This window comes from Rattus norvegicus, chromosome 1 (assembly GCF_036323735.1).
Source record: "Rattus norvegicus strain BN/NHsdMcwi chromosome 1, GRCr8, whole genome shotgun sequence".
Classification (NCBI taxonomy): Eukaryota; Metazoa; Chordata; class Mammalia; order Rodentia; family Muridae; genus Rattus; species Rattus norvegicus.
In genome coordinates this window covers 247,963,634-247,987,320 of record NC_086019.1, presented here as the reverse complement: position 1 = coordinate 247,987,320, position 23,687 = coordinate 247,963,634, and the positions used below count along the sequence as shown (strand labels likewise).

At 37.8% G+C, this 23,687-nt stretch overlaps 1 protein-coding gene across 3 annotated transcripts in view; it reads right to left on the bottom strand.

Moving 5' to 3' along the window:
* The window catches only part of Cyp2c7 (cytochrome P450, family 2, subfamily c, polypeptide 7), a 56,099-nt gene extending 35,073 nt beyond the window's left edge, over nt 1-21,026 (bottom strand). The window contains exons 1-5 of one of the 3 annotated variants that reach the window (XM_063284310.1): nt 20,739-21,026; nt 11,504-11,666; nt 11,189-11,338; nt 2,407-2,567; nt 412-588 (exon numbers count right to left, since the gene is read on the bottom strand). In XM_063284310.1, coding sequence (XP_063140380.1) covers nt 412-588; nt 2,407-2,567; nt 11,189-11,338; nt 11,504-11,666; nt 20,739-20,975 — 888 coding nt within the window. In that variant the 5' untranslated portion in view covers nt 20,976-21,026. 3 annotated transcript variants of the gene reach the window in all.
* Between the last annotated feature and the right edge of the window lie 2,661 nt (nt 21,027-23,687).

The following is a 23,687-nucleotide window of genomic DNA, read 5'->3' as shown; positions in this document are numbered from 1 at the left end:
TACCTTCAAATTTTGATTCTTTGTACTTCTTCCCAATCTCCTCCCTTATCTGAACTGCCCTCACTTTCCCCTCACCCTCCTCTCTCCCTCCCAGATACCTGTCTCCCTCTACTTCCCAGAGATTATTCTCTTCCCCTACTGAGTAGGACTGTAGCATCCACACTTTTTTTACATTTTTCCAATCTTATCTGCCCTTTGGCTTGTTTTCTCCACAACTGCAGTGGAGTTAATGTGCTCTGATTAACAAATTCCCTTAATATCACAAGTATATGTATGCTACATTCTAACATATAACATATACAGAAATCTTTTTCAAAGTATACTGACGTCAAACATCTCTGACAAACGTTTCAATGTTCAACAAACCAGAAAATGTTTGAAAAATAAAATAATCTTATATTAACATTTTACCTGTTTTTGTTTAATCAGGTAATAATCAACAAAATCACGAGGGTTTGTAACATCCAATGATTCCTGGTGTTCTTCTATTTTCTTCAACAAATAGCTTTTCATATAATTAATATTTTTTGCTATTTTGTGATGAGTTCCAGGAAAATAGTCAATGAGTGAAGGAAAACTATTGCAGACCTATAAAACCAGACCAATAATTTATTTTGTTAATATGTGTTGCTTTAATTTTATTTATGTGTGCGTGTATGTGTGTGAATATGTGTATGTATTTGTGTGCCTGTGTGTCATTGTTTGTGCTTGTGTATCTGTGTGTGTCTATACATACACATGCAAGTGTATGATATATGGATGGGTGCCTTTGAAGGCCAGATGTATTAGAGCCTCTGAAACTAGTGGTTGTGAACCACCTGGCATGGGTACTGAAGATTGGACTCAGATCCTTTGGAAGGTAACACACAACCTTAAGCACTGATGCATCTATTCAGTCCCTGACTATAGGCATAATATATTGTGTACTGTGTAAAATGTATCCTTCTATCACTCAAATGCTGATTACCCTATCCTACTCTCTTGTTTCAATCTGAGACAGCGTTATACTGCTTATGTTAAGCAACTCTTGTATGAGGTTTGTGTAAACAAGGTTCATCATTTATTCTCTGACTTGTCCATAAAAGCTGGAAATAACTAGGCAATAGAAAGTATAGGGCAGGACTTTTACCAGCCAGGGGATAAGGAAGAGAAAGGAAGAGAGGATTCAGCATGAGGAAGGGATCTAGACAGACATAAAAAGCAATATACATTTGAATTCCAGATAGTCAAACCAATCCAAAAATTCAAATGGTTGGGGATTTTGCTGGTAGACAGACAGATTTGATTAGAGAATTACAATATAATTTTAATGCTAGATATTATGTTTTAACTTGGAAACTGTCTTGATCTATCTGTGTCATTGTTGGGCAACTAGCTAAGATAAAGAAAAGCACCCTCTGTGCTAATTTACTACACACATACAAAATGATATTCATTATACATTTGCCAAAGAATCCTTTTCAATGGATAGATTTGAAGAAATGCACATATCTAAAATATATACAATGTCCAGCATGGGTTTATGAATGCAGACATGAATAAAAATGGTGTCTAACATAAAGAAATGTATTTCATTTCAGGCATGGAATAATGTAATGCCCTCTGAGTATAGAAAGAATTGGGTGAAAAATTCCTGACCAATTGATCAAAGATCATAAGTTTCCACATTATTGAGTTTGAAATATGATATGTTAATTATTGCCATTTATAGTAGTCAGATGATAGCAGAAGGGAAGTGTTAAGTGACTTGATTTACAGAACAAAAGGTATATTTAACTTCCTAAAACCAGTCTCAGCAAAGAGTGAATATTCAGAAGTGGTTGGGGTTCCTAAGAGCCTTGAATGCAAATGTACATCATACCACTTACAAGATTCTCTATGACCACAAAGTTATTATGCAGAATTCAGGAGATGCTAATTCGAGCTATGACAACCATGTAAGGACATTTGTGGTCTACACAGCATTGAACTATTCATATTCTATTTCTACCTGTCACCTAATCACTAGGATTGTGGCTCAAAAATCAAAGCATTGAAAATAAACATGCTTTCAAGGCAGATTTCATTGCCACTGATATTCTTTCTCCTTACGAGAATATTGATTCTAAACTAAGGTATTTCTGCCCAGAAATATGATGAGTATTGCTTAGTAGTTTAAAGACAACAAGAATGTTGCATTGAATAATGTCCTGTGATTTTTTGGGCACACTTTAAGTGTATTAAATGTTGTGCTTTATACCAACAGTTCTCTGTACATTCATGGGAAGATCAATGAATATTCTTTACATAATACATTGGTCAGAACCAAGGTGTCTTATCACATCACTTTTTGGGAAATATTGAATTAGATCTGTGCCAGTAAAGTATCATTTGTGTTCTCACAAGTTAAAAAAATATTGACATCACCTGCATCCATGGGGAGCTCATAATCTTGAGATTCTCATTCACTTTTTCCATGAACGTAAGCATTTCCTTATCTTTATAATCAAAATGATTCTGGAAAGTAATGGAGCAGATGACATTGCATGGAGCACAGTTCAGGATCAAGGAGGGGTCACAGGGTGAGCCTGAAGATTTAGAAAAAATTAGAAAAATACCATTAAAATAGACAAATAAGACACGTTGTTTCTGTTAAAAGGTAAATATTCTTTAGGAGTTTTAAATCATATCTTGCCTACAATTTTCCTAATAGCTAAGCATTTATTATATATAAAATTCACATATCTCTTTGATCTTAAACCTGAGGTGATTTTTCTAGGGAGAAGCAAAATTTATAGGTTTGTAAATATTTTCCAATATCATCAAATTTCTGTGCTGATATAGTGCTTACAATTTTGCATCATATTGAAGTATATGATCTTACAGGTTTAAAACTCTTAAGGAAAATCTATTATACCAATTCAGCAGTTTAAAGTCTCTTCTGTACTGAAAGGAAACAAAAACGTTATAATAAAATTTTCATGTATTCAGAGATTCAGAGCAGAATTTTATCTTACTTCACTGCCTATAGGCTATTTGATACTCAGAAGGAAATAGAAAAGTGTATACCTGGAAGTTGTGTATCCACAATCAATAAATCAAAAAAGCAACTATTGATCCAAAAAAGGAGGAGAGGACCACACTACAGGTGGTTTCCGTATGAGAGGAAAAACCATGATGAGAACTGCTCCTTGCTATACAAGAAGATGGTGCAACTCCAAGAACAGCCAGTTCTCTGTGGATTTGTTGATATGACTAAATTAAATATAAAATTTTACCGTACATATTCTAGGAGGGGAAAAACATGAAAGAATTGATAGAGACTTCTATATTCATTTTGTCACCTGAAAGCGATATATTTTGCTGAGTGCCATGTCTTGCATTCACAATTTTGTACCATAGGCCAAAGTTTCAGGGTGCTTAGGGCAAAGATTAAGAAATTTCACAAAGGAACTCAACAACACAAGGTGCTAGAAGATAAGACAGTCCATAGGTAGACATTTTTAGCTAATGGTACCCAAGTTATGGAAAAGAGAAGTGTCAGTACTAGGTCTTTATCTCAGCTGTAGACAGGATTCTGAGAGATAAACAGAAAGGATCGCATATAGATACCCGAGAACCCTCAGAAAGACATTGGAAAGAATGGAGAATTGGTTTCAAAACTGCATAGTTAGGGGGATCACCAGACACACTTTCCTTACTTCTGTGACCACCAAGCATGTTAGTGGTGCACTCCTATATTTGTAGGTAAGCATTTATATAAAGAAACTAAAAATAAACACAAATATTTAAGTAACAATTCTGGAGAAGGAAGGAATAGGAAAAACTGAAATAGAATTTCCAGAAAGGTGATGGTATGTGAGCATGTTCAAAGCACATGGTACACTACAATAAGGATCTTTATGAAACCCTCACTATATATACTATTAGTATTGATCTTTTTTTACAAGAGAACTAAATAACAAGCATGTTCAATCACACTCTACACAAAATGTCTGGGGGAAAACGAGATTTATACTTTTGTAAACATTTTCAAAAATCATCATCATCAAATTTCTGTGTAAATATAATGCTTAAAATTATGCATCACATTGATGTCAATAATATTACAGGTTCAAAATTCATAAGAAAATTCTTTTTTTTAGTTCTGTGAATACATCACAGAAGCGTTGTGTTGTGTTGTGTGTGTGTGTCTGTGTGTGTGTTGTGTTGTGTGTGTGTGTGTGTGTGTGTGTGTGTTTATACTTAGGGAGATCTGGAAAGCATGTCATATGTCATGGAGCTACCTTATATAGTTGCTGGGAACCCATTGCTGCTCCTCTGGAGAAACATACTCTCCTAGGTGATAAGCCATCTCTCAGGGAAGTTTCTTCTGATGTCCTTTCTATAGAGAATTTTTTTGATCAAATGATCAGTAGTCTTTATTTTCCAGGTGATCCTTAATTTAAGTCTGAAGACTTCACATAGGGATCATTAAATTACCACTTTTCTGAATAAATTAATGAACATTTAAATAAAATAAAATCCTTACAATTGCTGTTAGTATACTGGACTTTTAAAACATAATTATATTCTATATTGTCAAGTAATGTTTTAATTTACCAAAAAGGAGTGGAAGATAAACATTTGGGAATTTTCAAGAGTGTATACATGCTACCCACAGGTTAAATTTGATTTTTCGTTCTTTCCTTTCTCTTTATTTGGAAGACTAACTTAAAAATCATTAGAAATCAAATGGCTAATCAAATTTTTCCTTCAGAAACTTGTTGAGTAGTACCATCCACTGTAGTAGGAAAAGAAAAATCTTTTTTCAGACAAACACTCACAAAGAGTTAACTTGTGTAGAAATGGCAGGCAGCAGAGTTAGTTGAAATAGTTGAGATTTAATTTAAAAAATGATTTAGTTTGAAAATATTTCCACAGCTTCTCTATGCATTTTTAAAGATCTGGGATGTCATATGTATTTTATTAGAACATACGTCAGAATTCTGAGTATATAAAAGAAGAAATAATTAAATTGATTATATTTCTTGATTTTTATTAATTAAAATGTCCCTGAATCTCTGGAATGAATACGACTAGATCATAAAGGATGGAGAGGTGAGATGGCTCCAAAGTTCCACCAATAGTCAAGAATTACTGGCACTTCTTAGTTCTTAAGACAGAATTATTTGACTTTCTTTAAAAGTATGGCTGTCTATAATATGTCAATTGTACTCTAGAAGAATGCCACACATACATGACATTTCTTAACCACTGTCAGAGAAGCTTCTGTTTATAGTAGATGATGACCAACACAGAGACAACAAGAGAACACAGAGCAAAGAATAAGAGACTTCAAAATGTTCAGTCCTAAATATAACTTATGTATTATCCTCCTTCCTTGAAAGATTCAGGGACCATTGAGAAATAGGGAACAGAAAGGTGGTGGATAACCACAAGGAAAAAATGTCTTCTGGGCACAGCAGGACAGCTGCACATATGAAGTCACAGCAAATATAATAGGATGAGCAAGACCTGTGCAAGCCAAAGTCATAACATATCCTAAAACGGTAGCTGGGCATGATGTGCTGTACATAGTGAAGGGATTATTTGCAATTATTAGCTTCTGGAAGAGGAAGTGTCAAATTCCTCTAAAAGTATAGCTGCCACACCTTATAAAAGATATCTCTTCTTAGAGCATATGTGGGACCATCACAGAAAGGCACAATTGGATACAATGCAGATATCAACAGATTGTAGGGATATCAACTTCAACCAACACATCTAAGTCTCAACTTCTCCATTTGTAGATCAGGGAACATGCAGAAGAGGAGGCAGAAACATTGTAAGAACAAGAATAGCATGAAATCTATTGTGAAAACTTGTCCTGGACATGGCTGCAAAAATAATTAGAAAAATGACTGAATCATTAGGAGTGTTAATGTGGGAAGATAAAAAGCTCAAACGCTACCCTTAGACAGAGAGCTATATATGACTGATGGGGTGAGGAAAATTAACCTCTGTAATGATAAGCCCACTTATTGGTTTCATAAGTTGTTAATTGCTAGTGACTGGCTTTGTCATCCACATGGTGGGTAAACTGAACCATTGGAGGTCAGTGCTTAAAGTCACTGAGAAGGGTTGATCCAGATACCTACAGGGGCTGCTGCTAAAGGCAGATTAGAGAAGTTGCTCAGCAGACATATTTGCTGAAGGAAGGGAACTTAATTGACTGGGTCTGGCACTCTATATTGCCAGTCCTCCGCCCCCCAGAAAAACAGCCAAACAACAACAACAACAAAAAAAAAAAACCCTATGAACTCTTTTAACTCCTTGGGGTCAGAGAGAAAGAGGATGAAAGAGAAAGTTCATACACACACACACACACACACACACACACACACACACACACACACTCACAGACAGAATGGACAAATCAAAAAGCAGAGTCCAACTTCATACACACAAATATGCTTGCATATATACATACAAACATACACACATGCATACAGATGATCAGACAGACAAATAAATATTCACCTATTGAATGGTTAGAAAAAAGCTTCAGCATGCAAAGTCCAAGTATTACATACATACATATATACATACATACATAGACACACACATACATACATACATACATACATACATACATACATACATACATACATACACACAACTGGTGGATGGAAGGAACAATGTTCCAAGTCCCATTTGCACAAACTCTACACACACACTTACAGCTGATGGCTGTGAGAGGCAATGTCCCAGCCAAACCATTAACATACACATAGTTGATGCATGAGAGAAACAATGTTCTAGCCACACCCTATCTTAGTTTATTCTTTCTTCTACAGCTCATATATCCCAGCAAAATCTTTCAAGCAGTATATAATTATAATGTGATTACATGTTAGTTTTCTTCTGGTGAATGATTATGAAGAAACAGTATGTTTTCTCCTAACTTTAGGAAATATAATATTACATAGCGCATGTAAAGATCAAATTAATCTTAAAAAATCATATGCATTCATAAACAAGCAACATCTATAGTTTAACAAAATGTAAGCAAGCAAGAGAGTTTCTCACGGTTTTTTCTCTTACTGGAAGGCAGCAATTTGCTGTTATAAAGAAAGAAGTATTACAATACTATTTATCTTTAAAAGTAATCCTGTAAAATCATAATCACAAATCTAAACTTTTATATAAAAATCAGTCATATCTATCTTTTTTATTAGACATATTTCTTCATTTACATTTCAAATGTTATTCCCTTTCCCGGTTTCCTGTCCATAATCACCCTCCCATTCTCTCTCCACCATAAGGATGTTTCCCCAATCAACCACCCCTTATAACCCCCCCAACATTCCCCTGAACCAGGAGTCCACCCTTGGCAGGACCAAGGGCTTCCCCTTCCACTGGTGCCACAACAAAGCTATTCTTTGCTACTTATTCAGTCAGAGCCCTGGATCAGTATATGGATGGTCGTTTAATCCCTGGAATTGCTGGTTGGTTGGCATTGCTGTACTTATGGGTTTGAAGACCCTTCAGCTCTTTCAACCCTTAGTCTAATTCCCCCAAAGGGGGCACCATTCTCAGTTCAGTGGTTTGTTGCTAGCCTTCACCTCTGTAATTGAAATACTCTGGTTGTGTATCTCAGGAGAGATGTATATGCAATCACTTTCAACATGCTCTTCATAACATCATCAATCTTATCTAGCTTTGGTGGCTGTATACATATGGGTCACATATGGGGCAGGCACTGAATGGCCATTTTTCAGTCACTGCTGTGAACTTTGCCTTCATATCCCCTCCTATGGACATTTTTGCTACCCCTCTTAAGAAGGAGTGATAGCATCTGCATTTTGGTCATCCTTCTTCTTGAGCTTCCTGTGGTCTGTGGATTGCATCGTGGGTAATTCGAGATTTTTGGCTAATATCCACTTATCACTGAGTGCATACCATACGTGTTTTTCTGTGATTGGGGTACCTCACTCAGGATGATATTTTCTAGTTCATTCCATCTGCCTATGAACTTCATGAAGTCATTGATTTTGATTACTGAGTAATAGTCCATTGTGTAGATGTACCACAATTTCTTAATACATTCCTTTGAAGGGCATCTGGGTTCTTTCCAGCTTCTGTTAGAAATAAGGCTGCTGTAAACATAGTGGAGCATGTGTCTTTGTTGTATGTTAGAGCATCTTTTGGGTACATGCCCAGCAGAAGTATAGCTGGCTCCTCAGGAAGTGCCATGTCCAATTTTCTGAGAAACCTCCAGACTAATTTCAAGAGTGGTTGAACCAGATTGCAGTCCCACCAAAAATGGAGGAGTATTCCTCTTTCTCCACATTCTTGCCAGCATCTGCTATCACCTGAGTTTTTCATCTTAGACTGACTGGTGTGAGGTGGAATCTCAGGGTTGTTTGGATTTGGAATTCTGCCTCTGTGTGTCTCGAGTCTACCAGGCAGGTCACTTGGAGCAGAAAAATAGGTCTTATCTCTGCTCTCAGGTGTGTAGGTGCTCCTGGTTACTGTCTTTCAGCTCTCGATGAAGGCAAGAATCAGAAGGGTCCTGTCCCTGACTGCTCCTAGTTCCCTGATTCCAGCAGGCACAGCTGGCACTATGTGATTCCCTCTTGGTGGGGTATGTGGGCAGAGAGTAGTCTCCTCTGATTTCTCAGAAGTGTCTGCACTTCTGTAGGTCCAACTCTCTCCCCTGAGGGATTGGGTTCAGGGAATTGTTTGTCCAGTTCAGTTCAGTTCTGGGCAAAGACCAGAATGGCAGGTATATGCAGCTGATTGTTCCTATATTCCTGTGTCCAGAGGCACTATGAAGTTTCCTATTGAACAAGCAATATTGGCAAAAGTGGGTAGAAGTGGCAGTCTGCTTTGAGGTCTCAGGATGGTCTGCACTTTGGGTGTTCAGCTCTCTTACTCACAGTCATATCTGTCTTAAATCCTCAAAATGTACATCTACTCATCAACAATAGTTAATAAATCATATCGGAAAGCTGAATGCAAAAAATGATATATGAAATCAGTTATCACCAGTCCATCCTCAATGAGATGTAATGACATCAGAGAATAATGACACTGTTCTTGTTCCCTGACCATAAAAGGTCCCTAGCTTAACTAAAAGTGTACCTTTCTGAACTTCACACTGTTCCCTAAGATTTTTTTACATCGGAGACAGTAGTAAAAATTATCTCAACCAAGCTTAACTGACTTATTTTTCCCAAAGTTTTCTAAGGGTGGTAGTCATTGTTCACAATCTAAATCTCTAAGTTCTTCTCTAAGGTGGTGTTCCAGTAGTAATGCCAAAAATAAATCAGGCACTAATATTGTGAATGCCACCAAGACTTCCCAGTGAGGGAATGGAAGCCTGCTTAAAGTTTTCATATAACTCTTAAACTAAGAGTGCAACAAACAGAGCAGAACTCCATAACAGCATAATGTCCACGGGACACATAGGTCTCAGGGCTGTGACACAAAAAGGCCCTCCCATAGTGCTATGGTAACCCATGGACTGAATTACATAAATTCTAAAGCCATTTGTCATTTCTCCTGCATGACCCTTGGCAGAGCTGTTTGGTTGTAAAATCATATATAATGTATCCAACAATCCTGATAGCATACCTGAAAACTCTAGAAAAAAATAAGCAAATACACCCAGGAGAAGTTGAATGTAGAAAATATCAAACAGTGCTGAAATCAACCATGTTGAAACAAAAATAATTATACAAAGAATCAACAAAACCACAAGTTAGTTCTCTGAGAAAATCAACAAGATAGATAAATACTTAGCCAGGCTAACCAGAGGGAACAGACAGTGTATACAAATTAAAAAAATCAGAAATGGAAAGGGAGACATAACAGAAACTGAGGAAATTCAAAAAATTACCAGGTCCTACTACCAAAGACTATACTCAACAAAACTGGAAAATCTGGATGAAATGGACAATTCTATAGACAGATACCAGGTACCAAAGTTTAATCAGGGTCAGATAAACAATCCAAATAGTTCTGTAACCCCTAAGAAATCGAAGTAGTCATTAAATGTCTCCCAACACTTTGGTTGGTGGTTTAGTCCCTGAAGCTCTGAGAGGTCTAGTTAGTGTTAGTTGATATTGTTGTTCTTCCTATCAGGTTGCAAACCACTTCAACTTCTTCAGTGTTTACTCTAACTCCTCCATTGGAGTCCCTGTGCTCAGTCCAGTGGTTAGCTGCAAGCATCATCATCTGTATTAGTAAGGATATAGCAGAGCCTCTCAGGAGACCTCTATCAGACTCCTGTCAGCAAGCACTTCTTGGTATCAGCAGTAGTGACTGGGTTTGGTGGATGAAGAATTGACTTGGAATTTTGCTGGAGATTGAATGGAATCTGTAGATTGCTTTCAGAAAAATGGCCATTTTCATTATATTAACCCTGCCAATCCATGGGCATGAGATATGTTTTCATTTTCTGAGATCTTCAACTTTTTTCTTTAGAGACTTGAAGCTCTTGTTATACAGATGTTTCACTTCCTTGATTAGAGTCACACCAAGGTATTTTATATTATTTGTGAATATTGTAAAGGGTGTCTTTTCCTTAATTTCTTTCTCAGCCTGTTTATCCTTTGAGTAGAGGAAGATTACTGATTTGTTTGAGTTAATTTTATACGTAACTCCTTTGCTGAAATTGTTTATCAGTTTAGCATTCCTCTCATGGAAGTTTTGGGGTCACTTAATTTGTATTATCATATCATCTGCACATAATGATACTTTGACATCTTCTTTTCCAATTTGTATCCCTTTAACCTCTTTTAATTGTCTAATTGTTTTTGCTAGGACTCCAACTACTATATTGAAAATGTAGAGTGAGTGGGCAACCTTGGATAGTCCCTAATTTTAGTGGGATTTCTTCAAGTTTCCCTCCATTTAGTTTGATGTTGGAATGAATCTGTAGTTAATACAGTGTAATTTATCTGTAGTTCAAGAAAATGTAAGCAAATATCATCTGCCACCTTTATCAGTAGCATTTATTCTTTGATGAAATGATACAAAATGGGGAAACCACATCTATTCTAATAAGACTACATAGTTCCACAACTCAGCATAAAATTACATGAAGCATATATTGTTATTTCTGATTAAAAACAATGAAATTGTTTTAGATAGAACATTATCAACATAACTTAGCCATGCATACCCTAACTAAGATGTAAATGTATAAATTTGTATTTACCTTTTGTTTTCCTCAGTTCTTCCACTAGGCACTGTGCTTCCTCTTGAACACGGTCCTCAATGTTCCTTTTTCCAATTCCCAAATTCCGAAAGGTCATGATTGTGAATCGTCTCATCTCTTTCCATCTGTTTCCATTGCTAAAAACAATGCCTAAAGAAATGAGAAGATACTAGAAATAGATGCTAGGAACAGATGAAAATGGAAGCCATAGAGACGTCCTACTGTGCTTAAGAAGGAAGTCCACCCCTTTCTTTCAAACTTATATCTTAATATAAACATGATACAACACACACATGAATATGTACACTTACTTACCAAAACCTTTAGTAACATTTTCAATCATTGGATAGCTTCCTCTACCAGAAAACTTCTCCCCGTTATCAATCAGAGCTTCCTTTATTGCTTCATATCCATGCAATATGACAGTGGGCTGTGAGCCCAAATACAGAGTGAACACAGGGCCATAGGTTTTTGAAAACTGGAAATAGGAAAGAAAATGCAAATACTAGCAAACATATGTTATCTTAATCTACACAGTGTAAACCTCATTCACACTAACATTGTCTTTGCATTTTAATGATGCAGACATAAATCAGCAAAATTAGGCCCAATTAATGTTTGAAGTGTAAATTTTTAAGACAACACCAATGATTCTATTGATCAGTCCAGATTTGGCTTACTGCTATCACAAACACAGAGAATGAACACTGCAGAAGCAGGTGTGAACACCACAGGTATACAGTATTTCCTGAAAAACTGGTCCCTTATATGGCAGTATTCTTAACACCAGATTTAGGCATGCATGAACCAAAAATGGATATGAATATCACTAAATATGCAGAATGATATTTTTGCATTTCTTGTGTTACTCCATGTCCATTGGTATTTAGATAAATTAGGTATTAGTTCTCTAGAGTCCAGTGTCAAGTAGATAACCTCAATAAAGATATATGTCTAAAAGTATACCTGACTTATTGAATAAAATGTTACTCACTATTGACTCCCAAACAAAACTAATCGGAAAAGCTGTTTTTAAAAAAGAAAACAAATATTCATAAATTTTCTAGTTTGAGTGGATTTTTATTTTTTATTTAAAAAATGTTTTGAGCTGGAGCGCCATTTACAACTTATAGCTCAGTTGTATTCCTGGAGGCCTGAAAGCACCAGGGATAAGCATTTGGACCCCTCCCTCACAAAGTGTGCCTTCCATGTCTCATATGCCCATCACCAACGATCTATGCCCTGTCCCCTGAGCTCTTCCAACTCTTCTGGAGACCTACATGGACCAAGGATAATTTGGTAAGAACCAGCCCCAGACTGCTTGCCTCCAGGGGCCACCAAGCAAAAGCAACCTGAACGTTACCCCCTGTGTTCCATTTTGTCCCTGTATCTCCATTCTCTGAGACTGCATGCAGTGGGGGAAACCAGGTAAAAATGCTCACCTCCAAGTTCCCTGCAAACCAATACCCTCTAAATCATACCAAAGGGTCCTAAGCTGCACATGGTCTCTTGTGTTCCATTGTGCAGCTCAAAACTCTGCCTGCATTCCTGGAGGCCTGCCAGTAACTGGGACAGTCACTTTGGTAAAAGCAGCTTAAGAACAAAATCAAGAAAAACTTGGGCAAAATGGCACCACCAGAGCCTAGATATTCTACTCTAGCAAGCCGCATATATGCTAACATAGTTAAAACATGAAAAAATGACCTTAAATCCAATAAAGATGATAGAGGACTTTAAGAGGAAATGAATAAAACTGTTTAAGATCTCAAAATGGAAATAAAGCAATAAATAAGTAAATAAGTAAGCAAACAAATAAATACCAAACACCAACAAACACAAACAAAAAATACACAAATATAAAAATCCTGGAGATAAAACAATTAGGTAAAAGAACAGAAGCTACAAATTAAAAGATATCAAAGAAATAATCAAAAGCATAAAAAGGTATGATAGAATAAATAAATTCATCTGTAAAGAATATGATAAATATAAATAGTTTCTGACACAAAACATTAATAAAATCTGGGACAGTATGAAAGACCAAACCAAAGAATGATAGGAGTAAAAGAAGATTGCCAGCTACATGCCCAGAAAGTATTTTCAATCAAATCATAGAAGAAAATTTTCCCCAAGCTAAAGAAAAAACTGCCTATGAACATATGCAAAGCTTACAAAATTCCAACTAGATTGAGCCAGAAAAGAAAATATTTCCACCGTATATTAATGAAAACATAAAACCTAAAGAACAAACAAAGAATATTTAAAGATCCAAGGAAGAAATACCAAGTAACATGCAAAGGGAGATCTAACAGAATTATACTGAATTCTTAATAGAGACTCTAAAAATGAAATGATCCCAGACAAATGTCTTGTAGAATCTGTGAAACCATCAAAACCAACCTAAACTACTATACACTGCAAAATTCAAATTCACCATAGATGGAGAAAGTAGGATATTCCATGACAAAACCAAATTTAAAAGAATATCTTTCAACAATCTAGCCATATAGAAGATACTGGAAGGAAAACTTTAACTCAAGGATATTGACTATACCCATGAAAACACAAGAAATAAGTAATTCCTTACAAATAAAATCAAAAGAAGGTGTATGCGCGCGCACGCGCACACACACACACACACACACACACACACACACACACACTCCATTATCATGAGAATAACAGCAATTCATAATCATTGGTTATTAATATCAATCAAAATACAGTTTCTTACTGTGGCTGTAACTTTTCTGATCCTGGCCCACAGCTCCATGCTCCCAAATCCCATGGGAGAGAGAGCTGAACACCAAGAGGTGCGGGCAATCCTGAGACTGCAGGGCAGAACAGACTGCCACTTCTGCCTAGCCTTGTCCTCATCCCTGGCCCAAAAGGAAACTACATAGTGCCTCTGGACACAGGAATATAGGAGCAGTCATCTGCAGGAGCAAGGTGGAGATCTGTGCCCAGATCTGAACTGAACAGGTCAAACAGCTCCCAGCATCCAAAGCCCGTGGGGGTGGAGAATTAGACCCTCAGAAGTGTGGACACTCCTGAGATACGAGAGGAGACTACTCTCTACCCACCTTCTGGTCTAAAGAGGAAAATACCTAGTGCCATCTCTGCCCTGGGAACAGGGAACTAGGAGCAATAGAGGCAGGACCCTTCCAGTTGCTGCCCTCACCAAGAGCTGAAAGCCAGCTGTCAGGAGCAACTATGTGCCTGAGAGCAGAGGTAAGGCCAACTGTTTTGCTCCAAGTGACCTGCCTGGTGGACTCAGGACACACAAAGATAGAAGTACTCTAGGAACGGGCACTTCTGGTTTCTGACTGTGGCCAGAACATATCTGATCCCAGCCCACAGCTCCCTGCTCCCAAACCCATGGGAGAGAGAACTGAACACTCAGAAGTGCAGGCAATCCTGAGACTGCAGGGCAGTACAGACTGCAACTTCTGCCCACATTTGCCTACATCACAGGCACAAGCGGAAACTGCGTAGTGACTCTGAGCATAGAAATATAGGAGAACGGCAAAAGATTTATACGATCTGAAGAGAAATCAGACAACAAAAGGAGGTCAAGGGGATACAGATCAGAAAAGAAGAAGTCAAAATATCACTATTTGCAGATGATATAATAGTATATTTAAGTGATCCCAAAAGTTCCACCAGAGAACTACTAAAGCTGATAAACAACTTCAGCAAAGTGGCTGGGTATAAAATTAACACAAATAAATCAGTGGCCTTCCTCTACACAAAAGAGAAACAAGCCAAGAAAGAAATTAGGGAAACAACACCCTTCATAATAGACCCAAATAATATAAAGTACCTCGGTGTCACTTTAACCAAGCAAATAAAAGATCTGTACAATAAGAACTTCAAGACTCTGAAGAAAGAAATTGAAGAGGCCTCAGAAGATGGAAAGATGTCCCATGCTCATGGATTGGCAGGACTAATATAGTAAAAATGGCCATTTTACCAAAAGCGATCTACAGATTCAATGCAATCCCCATCAAAATACCAATCCAATTCTTCAAAGAGTTAGACAGAACAATTTGCAAATTCATCTGGAATAGCAAACCCCCAGGATAGCTTAAACTGTCCTCAACAATAAAAGGACTTCAGGGGGAATCACTATCCCTGAACTCAAGCAGTATTACAGAGCGATAGTGATAAAAACTGCATGGTATTGGTACAGAGACAGAAAGATAGACCAATGGAACAGAATTGAAGACCCAGAAATGAACCCACACACCTATGGGAACTTGATTTTTGACAAAGGAGCCAAAACCATCAAATGGAAAAAAGATAGCATTTTCAGCAAATGGTGCTTGTTCAACTAGAGGTCAACATGTAGAAGAATGCAGATTGATCCATGCTTATCACCCTGTACAAAGCTTAAGTCCAAGTGGATCAAGGACCTCCACATCAAACCAGATACACTCAAACTAATAGAAGAAAAACTAGGGCAGCATCTCGAACACATGGGCACTGGAAAAAACTTCCTGAACAAAACACCAATGGCTTATGCTCTAAGATCAAGAATCTACAAATGGGATCTCATAAAACTGCAAAGCTTCTGTAAGGCAAAGGACACTGTGGTTAGGACAAAACGGCAACCAACAGATTGGGAAAAGATCTTTACCAATCCTACAACAGATAGAGGGCTTATATCCAAAATATACAAAGAACTCAAGAAGTTAGACCGCAGGGAGACAAATAACCCTATTAAAAAAATGGGGTTCAGAGCTAAACAAAGAATTCACAGCTGAGGAATGCCGAATGGCTGAGAAACACCTAAAGAAATGTTCAACATCTTTAGTCATAAGGGAAATGCAAATCAAAACAACCCTGAGATTTCACCTCACACCAGTGAGAATGGCTAAGATCAAAAACTCAGGTGACAGCAGATGCTGGCGAGGATGTGGAGAAAGAGGAACACTCCTCCATTGTTGGTGGGATTGCAGACTGGTAAAACCATTCTGGAGATCAGTCTGGAGGTTCCTCAGAAAATTGGACATTGAACTGCCTGATGATCCAGCTATACCTCTCTTGGGCATATACCCAAAAGATGCCTCAACATATAAAAGAGACACGTGCTCCACTATGTTCATCGCAGCCTTATTTATAATAGCCAGAAGCTGGAAAGAACCCAGATGCCCTTCAACAGAGGAATGGATACAGAAAATGTGGTACATCTACACAATGGAATATTACTCAGCTATCAAAAACAACGAGTTTATGAAATTCGTAGGCAAATGGTTGGAACTGGAAAATATCATCCTGAGTGAGGTAACCCAATCACAGAAAGACATACATGGTATGCACTCATTGATAAGTGGCTATTAGCCCAAATGCTTGAATTACCCTTGATGCCTAGAACAAATGACACTCAGGACAGATGATCAAAATGTGAATGCTTCACTCCTTCTTTAAAAGGGGAACAAGAATACCCTTGGCAAGGAATAGAGAGGCAAAGATTAAAACAGACACAGAAGGAACACCCATTCAGAGCCTGCCCCACATGTGGCCAATACATATACAGCCATCCAATTAGACAAGATGGATGAAGCAAAGAAGTGCAGGCTGATAGGAGCCGGATGTATATCGCTCCTGAGAGACACAGCCAGAATACAGCAATCACAGAGGCGAATGCCAGCAGCAAACCACTGAACTGAGAATAGGACCCCCTTTGAAGGAATCAGAGAAAGAACTGGAAGAGCTTGAAGGGGCTCGAGACCCCTTATGAACAACAATGCCAAGCAACCAGATATTCCAGGGACTAAGCCACTACCTAAAGACTATACATGGACTGTCCCTGTACTCTTACCTCATAGGTAGCAATGAATATCCTAGTAAGAGCACCAGTGGAAGGGGAAGCCCTGGGTCCTGCTAAGACTGAACCCCCAGTGAACTAGATTGTTGAGGGGAGGGCGGCAATGGGGGGAGGATGGGGAGGGGAACACCGATAAGAAAGGGGAGGGGGAAGGGGGGAGGGGGATGTTTGCCCTGGAAACCGGGAAAGGGAATAACACTCGAAATGTATATAAGAAATACTCAAGTTAATAAAAAAAGATTTAAAATAAAAATTAAGTTTCAAAAAGTTAAAATATATATATATATATATATATATATATATATATATATATATATATATATAGCAGCAGTCAGCTGCAGGAGCCCCAAGATCCAGATCTGTGCCCAGATCTGAACTAACCAGTCAAACCGTTCCCTATACCCAAATCACTTACAGTGGGGGGAGATATACTCTGAGAAACAGGAGGAGAGTACTCTCTCCACATCTGACCAGATACATTCAAAGTAATAGAAAAAGTAGGGAAGAGTCTTGAACACATGGGCACTGGGGAAACTTTTCTGAACAGAGCACCAATGGCTTATAATCTAATATCAAGTATTGACAAATGGAACCTCAAAAAACTGCAAAGCTTCCGTAAGGCAAAGAACACTGTCATTAGAACAAACGGTAACCAACAGATTTGGAAAATATCTTTAACACTTGTACATCCGATGGAGGGCTAATATCCAAAATATACAAAAACTCAAGATGTTAGAATCCAGAGAGCCAAATAACACCATTAAGAAATGGGGTACAGCGCTAAACAATGAATAAACAGTTAAGGAATATGAAATGGCTGCTAAGCTCCTAAAGAAATGTTAAACATCCTTAGTCATCAGGGAAATGCAAATCAAACAACCCTGAGATTCCACCTCAAATCAGTCAGAATGGCTAAAATCTAAAACTCAGGCACCAGCAGATGCTGATGAGGATGTGGAGAAAGAGGAACACTTTTCCATTGTTGGTGGGATTTCTAACTAGTACAACCTCTCTGGAAATCAGTCTGGAGGATCCTCAGAAAATTGGACATTGCACTACCTGAGGACCCAACTATACCTCTCCTGGGCATATATTCAAAAGAAAAGGTGCTCTGTCATACAACAAAGGCACATGCTCCACTATGTTCATAGCAGCCTTATTTATAATAGCCAGAAGCTGGAGAGAACCCAGATGCCCTTCAATCAAGGAATGGATACAGAAAATGTATTACATGTTCACAATAGAGTACTACTGAGCTATGGAAACAATGACTTCATGAAATTCATAGGCAAATGAAAGGAACTAGAAAATATCATTTTGAGTGAAGTATCCCAATCACAAAAAACACACATGGTATTCACTCATTGATAAGTGTATATTAGCCCAAATGCTCGAATTACCCAAGATGCAATGCATGAATCACATGAAATTCAGGAAAGATGAACAAAATGTGGATGCTTCATTCCTTCTTAAAAAGGAAAATAAAAAATATCCATAGGAGGGGATATGGAAGCAAAATTTAGAGCAGAGACTGAAGGAATGGCCATTCAGAGCCGGTACCACATGTGGCCCATATACATACATACATACATATATATATATATATATATATATATATATATATATATATGTATATATATATATACATATATCCAGCAAAACAGATAAGATGCATGAAGCAAAGAAGTGAATGATGACAGGAACCAGATATAGATCTCTCCCAAGAGACACAACGGAACGTGTCAAATACAGAAGTGAATGCTAGCAGCAAACCACTGAACTGAGAATGGGACCCCTGTTGGAGGAATTAGATAAAGAATTGAAAGAGCTGAAGGGGCTTGCGACCCCAAAAGAATAACAATGACAGCCAACCAGCACTTCCAGGAATTAAACCACCACCCAAAGTCAATACATGGACTGACCTTGGGCTCCAACTACACATGTAGCTGTGAATAGCCTTGTTGGGGTACCAATGGAAGGGCAAGCCCTTGGTCCTGCCAAGGTTGGACTCCCAGTTCAGGGGATTGTTTACAGAGGTTAGGGGGAGATGGATGGGAAGGGGAACACTCTTACAGAAAGGGAGGAGGGGTTATGGGGCTGACGGACAGTAAACCTGGAAAGGGGGTAACATTTATATTTTTTAAGTATTCTTTTATTTTCCATCTTTATTAATTTGGGTATTTTTTATTTACATTTTATTGTTATTCCATTTCCCGGTTCTGGGCCACCATCCCCCTAACTCCTCCCCGTCGCTTTCTATATGGGTGTTCCCCTCCACATTCTCCCCCCATTACTGCCCTCCTCCCAACAATCACGTTCACTGGGGGTTCAGTCTGGCAGGACCAAGGGCTTCCCTTTCCACTGGTGCTCTTACTAGGCTATTCATTGCTACCTATGAGGTTGGAGCCCAGGGTCAGTCCATGTATAGTCTTTGGGTAGTGGCTTAGTCTCTGGAAGCTCTGGTTGGTTGGCATTGTTGTCCATGTAAGGTTGAGAGCCCCTTCAAGCTCTTCCAGTCCTTTCTCTGATTCCTTCAATGGGGGTACCGTTCTCAGTTCAGTGGTTTGCTGCTGGCATTCGCCTATGTATTTGCTGTATTCTGGCTGTTGCTCTCAGGAGAGGTCTACATCCGGTTCCTGTCGGCCTGCACTTCTTTGCTTCATCCATCTTGTATAATTTGGTGGCTCTATATGTATGGGCCACATGTGGGGCGGGCTCTGAATGGGTGTTCCTTCTGCCCCTGTTTTAATCTTTGGTTGGCAGACTTCTAATGACTGCTTCTTTTGCCTTGGGCTCGTGGGTCAGTTTAGATGATTTATCTGAGAGAACATGGAAAGGGCCTCAAACTCATTGATCCCCTGGGGTGTGTATTGAAAGACAGACAGACAGACAGACAGAAAGAAAGAAAGGAAGAAAGGAAGAAAGGAAGAAAGAAAGAAAGGGAGGGAGGAAGGAAGGGAGGAAGGAAGGGAGGAAGGGAGGGAGGAAGGAAGGAAGGAAGGAAGGAAGGAAGGAAGGGAAAGAAAAGAAAAGAAATCCTTCTTGAACAAGCTAGGAACCTAGTAAAATAGAAACTCCAGTAATCTATGAGGGTGACTGTAGCCATAACTGTTTCAGTAGGGGATATAGACGCTAAAATAGCCACCTGCTAAGACCAGGCAAAACTTTAGTGGACAGGCAGGGACACCATCCCAGCCACAAAACCTTCAAGTCACAATTTTTCATGTCTACAAGTTGTGCATGGATAAAGCTGGAGCAAAATTTGAAGAAATTACCAAACAATGCCTGGCCCAACTTGAGAGACATTCCTTAAGAAAAAGCCTATCCATGACCCTATTAATGATATTCTGCTATACTTACAGACATGAGACTAGCATAACTGTCATCTGATAGGCTTCAACAATCAGCAGTTGGAAATAGATGGAAACTAACAACCAAATATTAGGAAGAGCTAAGAAGAAACTACAGTCAGGATTTGAGTTACTAAAATAATTAATAAATTAATGCCATGACCTAACTTTCTTCAACATGAAACCTTGTTCATTATTCAATTCCTGACAAGTGCCAGTTATAAAAGGCATAAGCTACACAATACTTGGTGAGAGGTATGACTTTATGATTATTTATAACATTACTGTCTTCAGTACTATATTTTCATTTAAAAGAAGTTCTAATTTATCTTCCTTATCAAGTTATTACAGGATCACCGACAATACTTACCTTGGTTAAGGATTGGCTGATGTTCTTCACATCTATCTGGAGGAAATTACCAATAATTGGGAGAGGAGTGGGGCCAGGAGGGAGCTTCCTTCTCCTAGAGCTCTGTCTCCAGAGTGAGAGGAGAATGAGAGAGGAGAGAGTAAGTACCAGGAAAGTGACCAGATCCATGGAGACCCTCCTTACTGATGCAGTTGTGATCAGGCAGCACAGAGATTTTATAACATGCTGAAACAACATGCACCTCTTTGAGCATCATTGATTAGTCCATTAGGGAATCTTTAATCCCACTTGCTCTCTATCAAGTGATCTTTGTCCCTTTGATAGAGATAAATATAAGATATCATTTACTTTGACCTTTATACAGTGCCCATTTGAATTTCTGGCTAATACTAAGGATTGGTGCCCAATTACTGATAATAAAAGTAAACAAATATTTTCTAATGTGTGGTAATTCTTCAGAATTAATATATTAATTTTAAGATTCAAGAAAACTCCTCCATATATGACTTAAGTCATATATTACTTATGATATTTATATACTCAATGAAATATGTTTATTTTTAACAAAATCATACTATATAACATAGGCAGGTCTCTAACTGACAGCTCTTCTGCTACATTGCCCCAATAACCAGAAATATATTTACATACCACAAAGATCATGCATACTTAAAATGTTTATTTTCTATACTAAACATTCCAACAGATTTTGTTCAATAACATATGCTTTATAGCTCCTTATTTTACTCTTGTCCAATACAAAACAAAGAACAGAAACATACATGTCAGTCACACATCTTTACTCAATTATAAAAGACCATTATTCTTTTTCTAAGGGTGGTGAAACAAAAAGAACTGTCAGTATCTCACAGATCATAGTTGGAAGAATTTAAAATCCACTGTGAATATCTAACGAGCATGCTTATTACCCTGACTTTATTATAGATTCTTGAAGAAAAGTTTCATGATTCTCCATTTTCCACTAATGCACATATGAAACTGGTTAAGCATGATTCTGTACAGAGAAAATAACAATAACTGATACCAGCTAAGTGTTCCCAAACAGCAGTACCAACTGGGTACCTAGTGTTCAAATGTCTGAGGCTAAGGAGGACATTTCTACATAAACAAAAGCTCAATTCTGAACTATTATGTCCATAATTACTTGACTATTCATTATGTAAATATATTGATGATAACCACTATCACAAAAAATAAACATGACTCTAGTTAATAATTATATTCTTTAACCTTAGAGTCAAAAAGGTTTATTTATTTTGTAATGTTCAGAACTTCAGTGGCCCAATGTCAGGGTTATTCTCATCATTTACAGCAGAGAAAGAAGAAGTTTGTTGTTATCATATTATATAACTCTAAAATCCCCCCCAAAAAATAGATTATATGTATGCATACAATCAGATATCTTTTTATGCCTGGAGAGATATTGATTCTGGTACAATTTCACTTACTTATAAGACATTTTGGGCCTTTGGATCAACTTTTCCTTTATCAAATATAAGAATTACAGAATACTTAGAGAGAGATGAGGCTCTGAGCTCAAGTAGACTACATTTTGCTTGATTTTTGAGGAAGGAGCTGTTAGTGATGCATGGCGTATCAGCAATCATTGCAACTCTATCTAAGATTAAAGATTTTGTGTAAACTTTTTCTTGACACTTTTCTTCATATCATTTCATTTATTGGCATGTATCTTCACCCATCAACACATATTTTGAAGCATTTCTATGTCATTTTGAAAAAAAATATTAGTGCATATTGATTACAAAATTGAATAGAATTCATAATACCATTTTATTAATATCAAGTCATTATGTAATGACTTGGAAATTATAAACACTTTTTTTACCAGTTGTTTCTTCCACATTAGGAATCCTAATAATATTTCTCTTCTAAAATGTCCTTCCATGTCATAGACTACACTCTTTGTTAATAAATATCTCAAAGGGGAGGCCCCAGGGAATCTATGGGAGTGACTCTAGCTGAGACTTCTAGCAGTGCGGGATGTGGCATCTGAAGTGACCATGGCCTGGAGCCAGGCAGGACTCAAAGTGGATAAATAAAGACACCAACTCACCCACAAAACTTTCTACCTAAAGTGTAGTCTGCCTACAAGATGTGCAGAGACAAAGAAGGAGCAAAGATGGAGGAAGAGCCAACCAAATCGAGATCCATCCCATGAGCAAAATCCAATCCTGGACACTATTAAGGATACTAGACATAATAGATTATGCTTGCAGACCAGAGCCTAGCATAACAGTCATCTGAGAGGCTCTACCCAGACGCCAATGGAAACAGATACAGATACACAAATCCAAACATTAAATAAAGCACAGAGAGTCTAGTGAAAGAGTTGGGGAAGGATTGAGAGACCACAAGAAGATAGGCACTCCAACAGAATCAACTAACTTGGACCCCTGGAGATTCCCAGAGATTGAACTACCAACCAAGAGCAAGTATGGACTGAACATACCCGTACACCTGTACATATGCAACATATGTGCATCTTGTCTTCATGTGGGTCCCCATGGCCTGGATTTCCTGAAAGTTTTGGGTTAGGAGATTTTTGCTTTTGAATTTTCTTTGACTATTATGTCAATGTTTTCTATGGTATCTTTTGTCCCTGAGATTCTCTCTTCAATCTCTTGTATCCTATTGGTGATGAATGCAGCTATGACTCATGATCTCTTTCCTATGTTTTCTATATCCAGTGTTATCCTGCTTTGTAAATTCTTTATTGTTTCTATTCCTATTTTTAGATCCTAGATGGCTTTGTTCAATTCCTTCACCCTTTTGGTTGGGTTTTCCTGTAATTCTTTAAGGTAGTTGTTTATGTCCTTCTTTAAAGTCCTCTAACAGCATCATGAGATGTGATTTTAAAGCCAAATCTTACTTTTCAGGTATGTTGGGATATCCAGTATTTACTGTGTT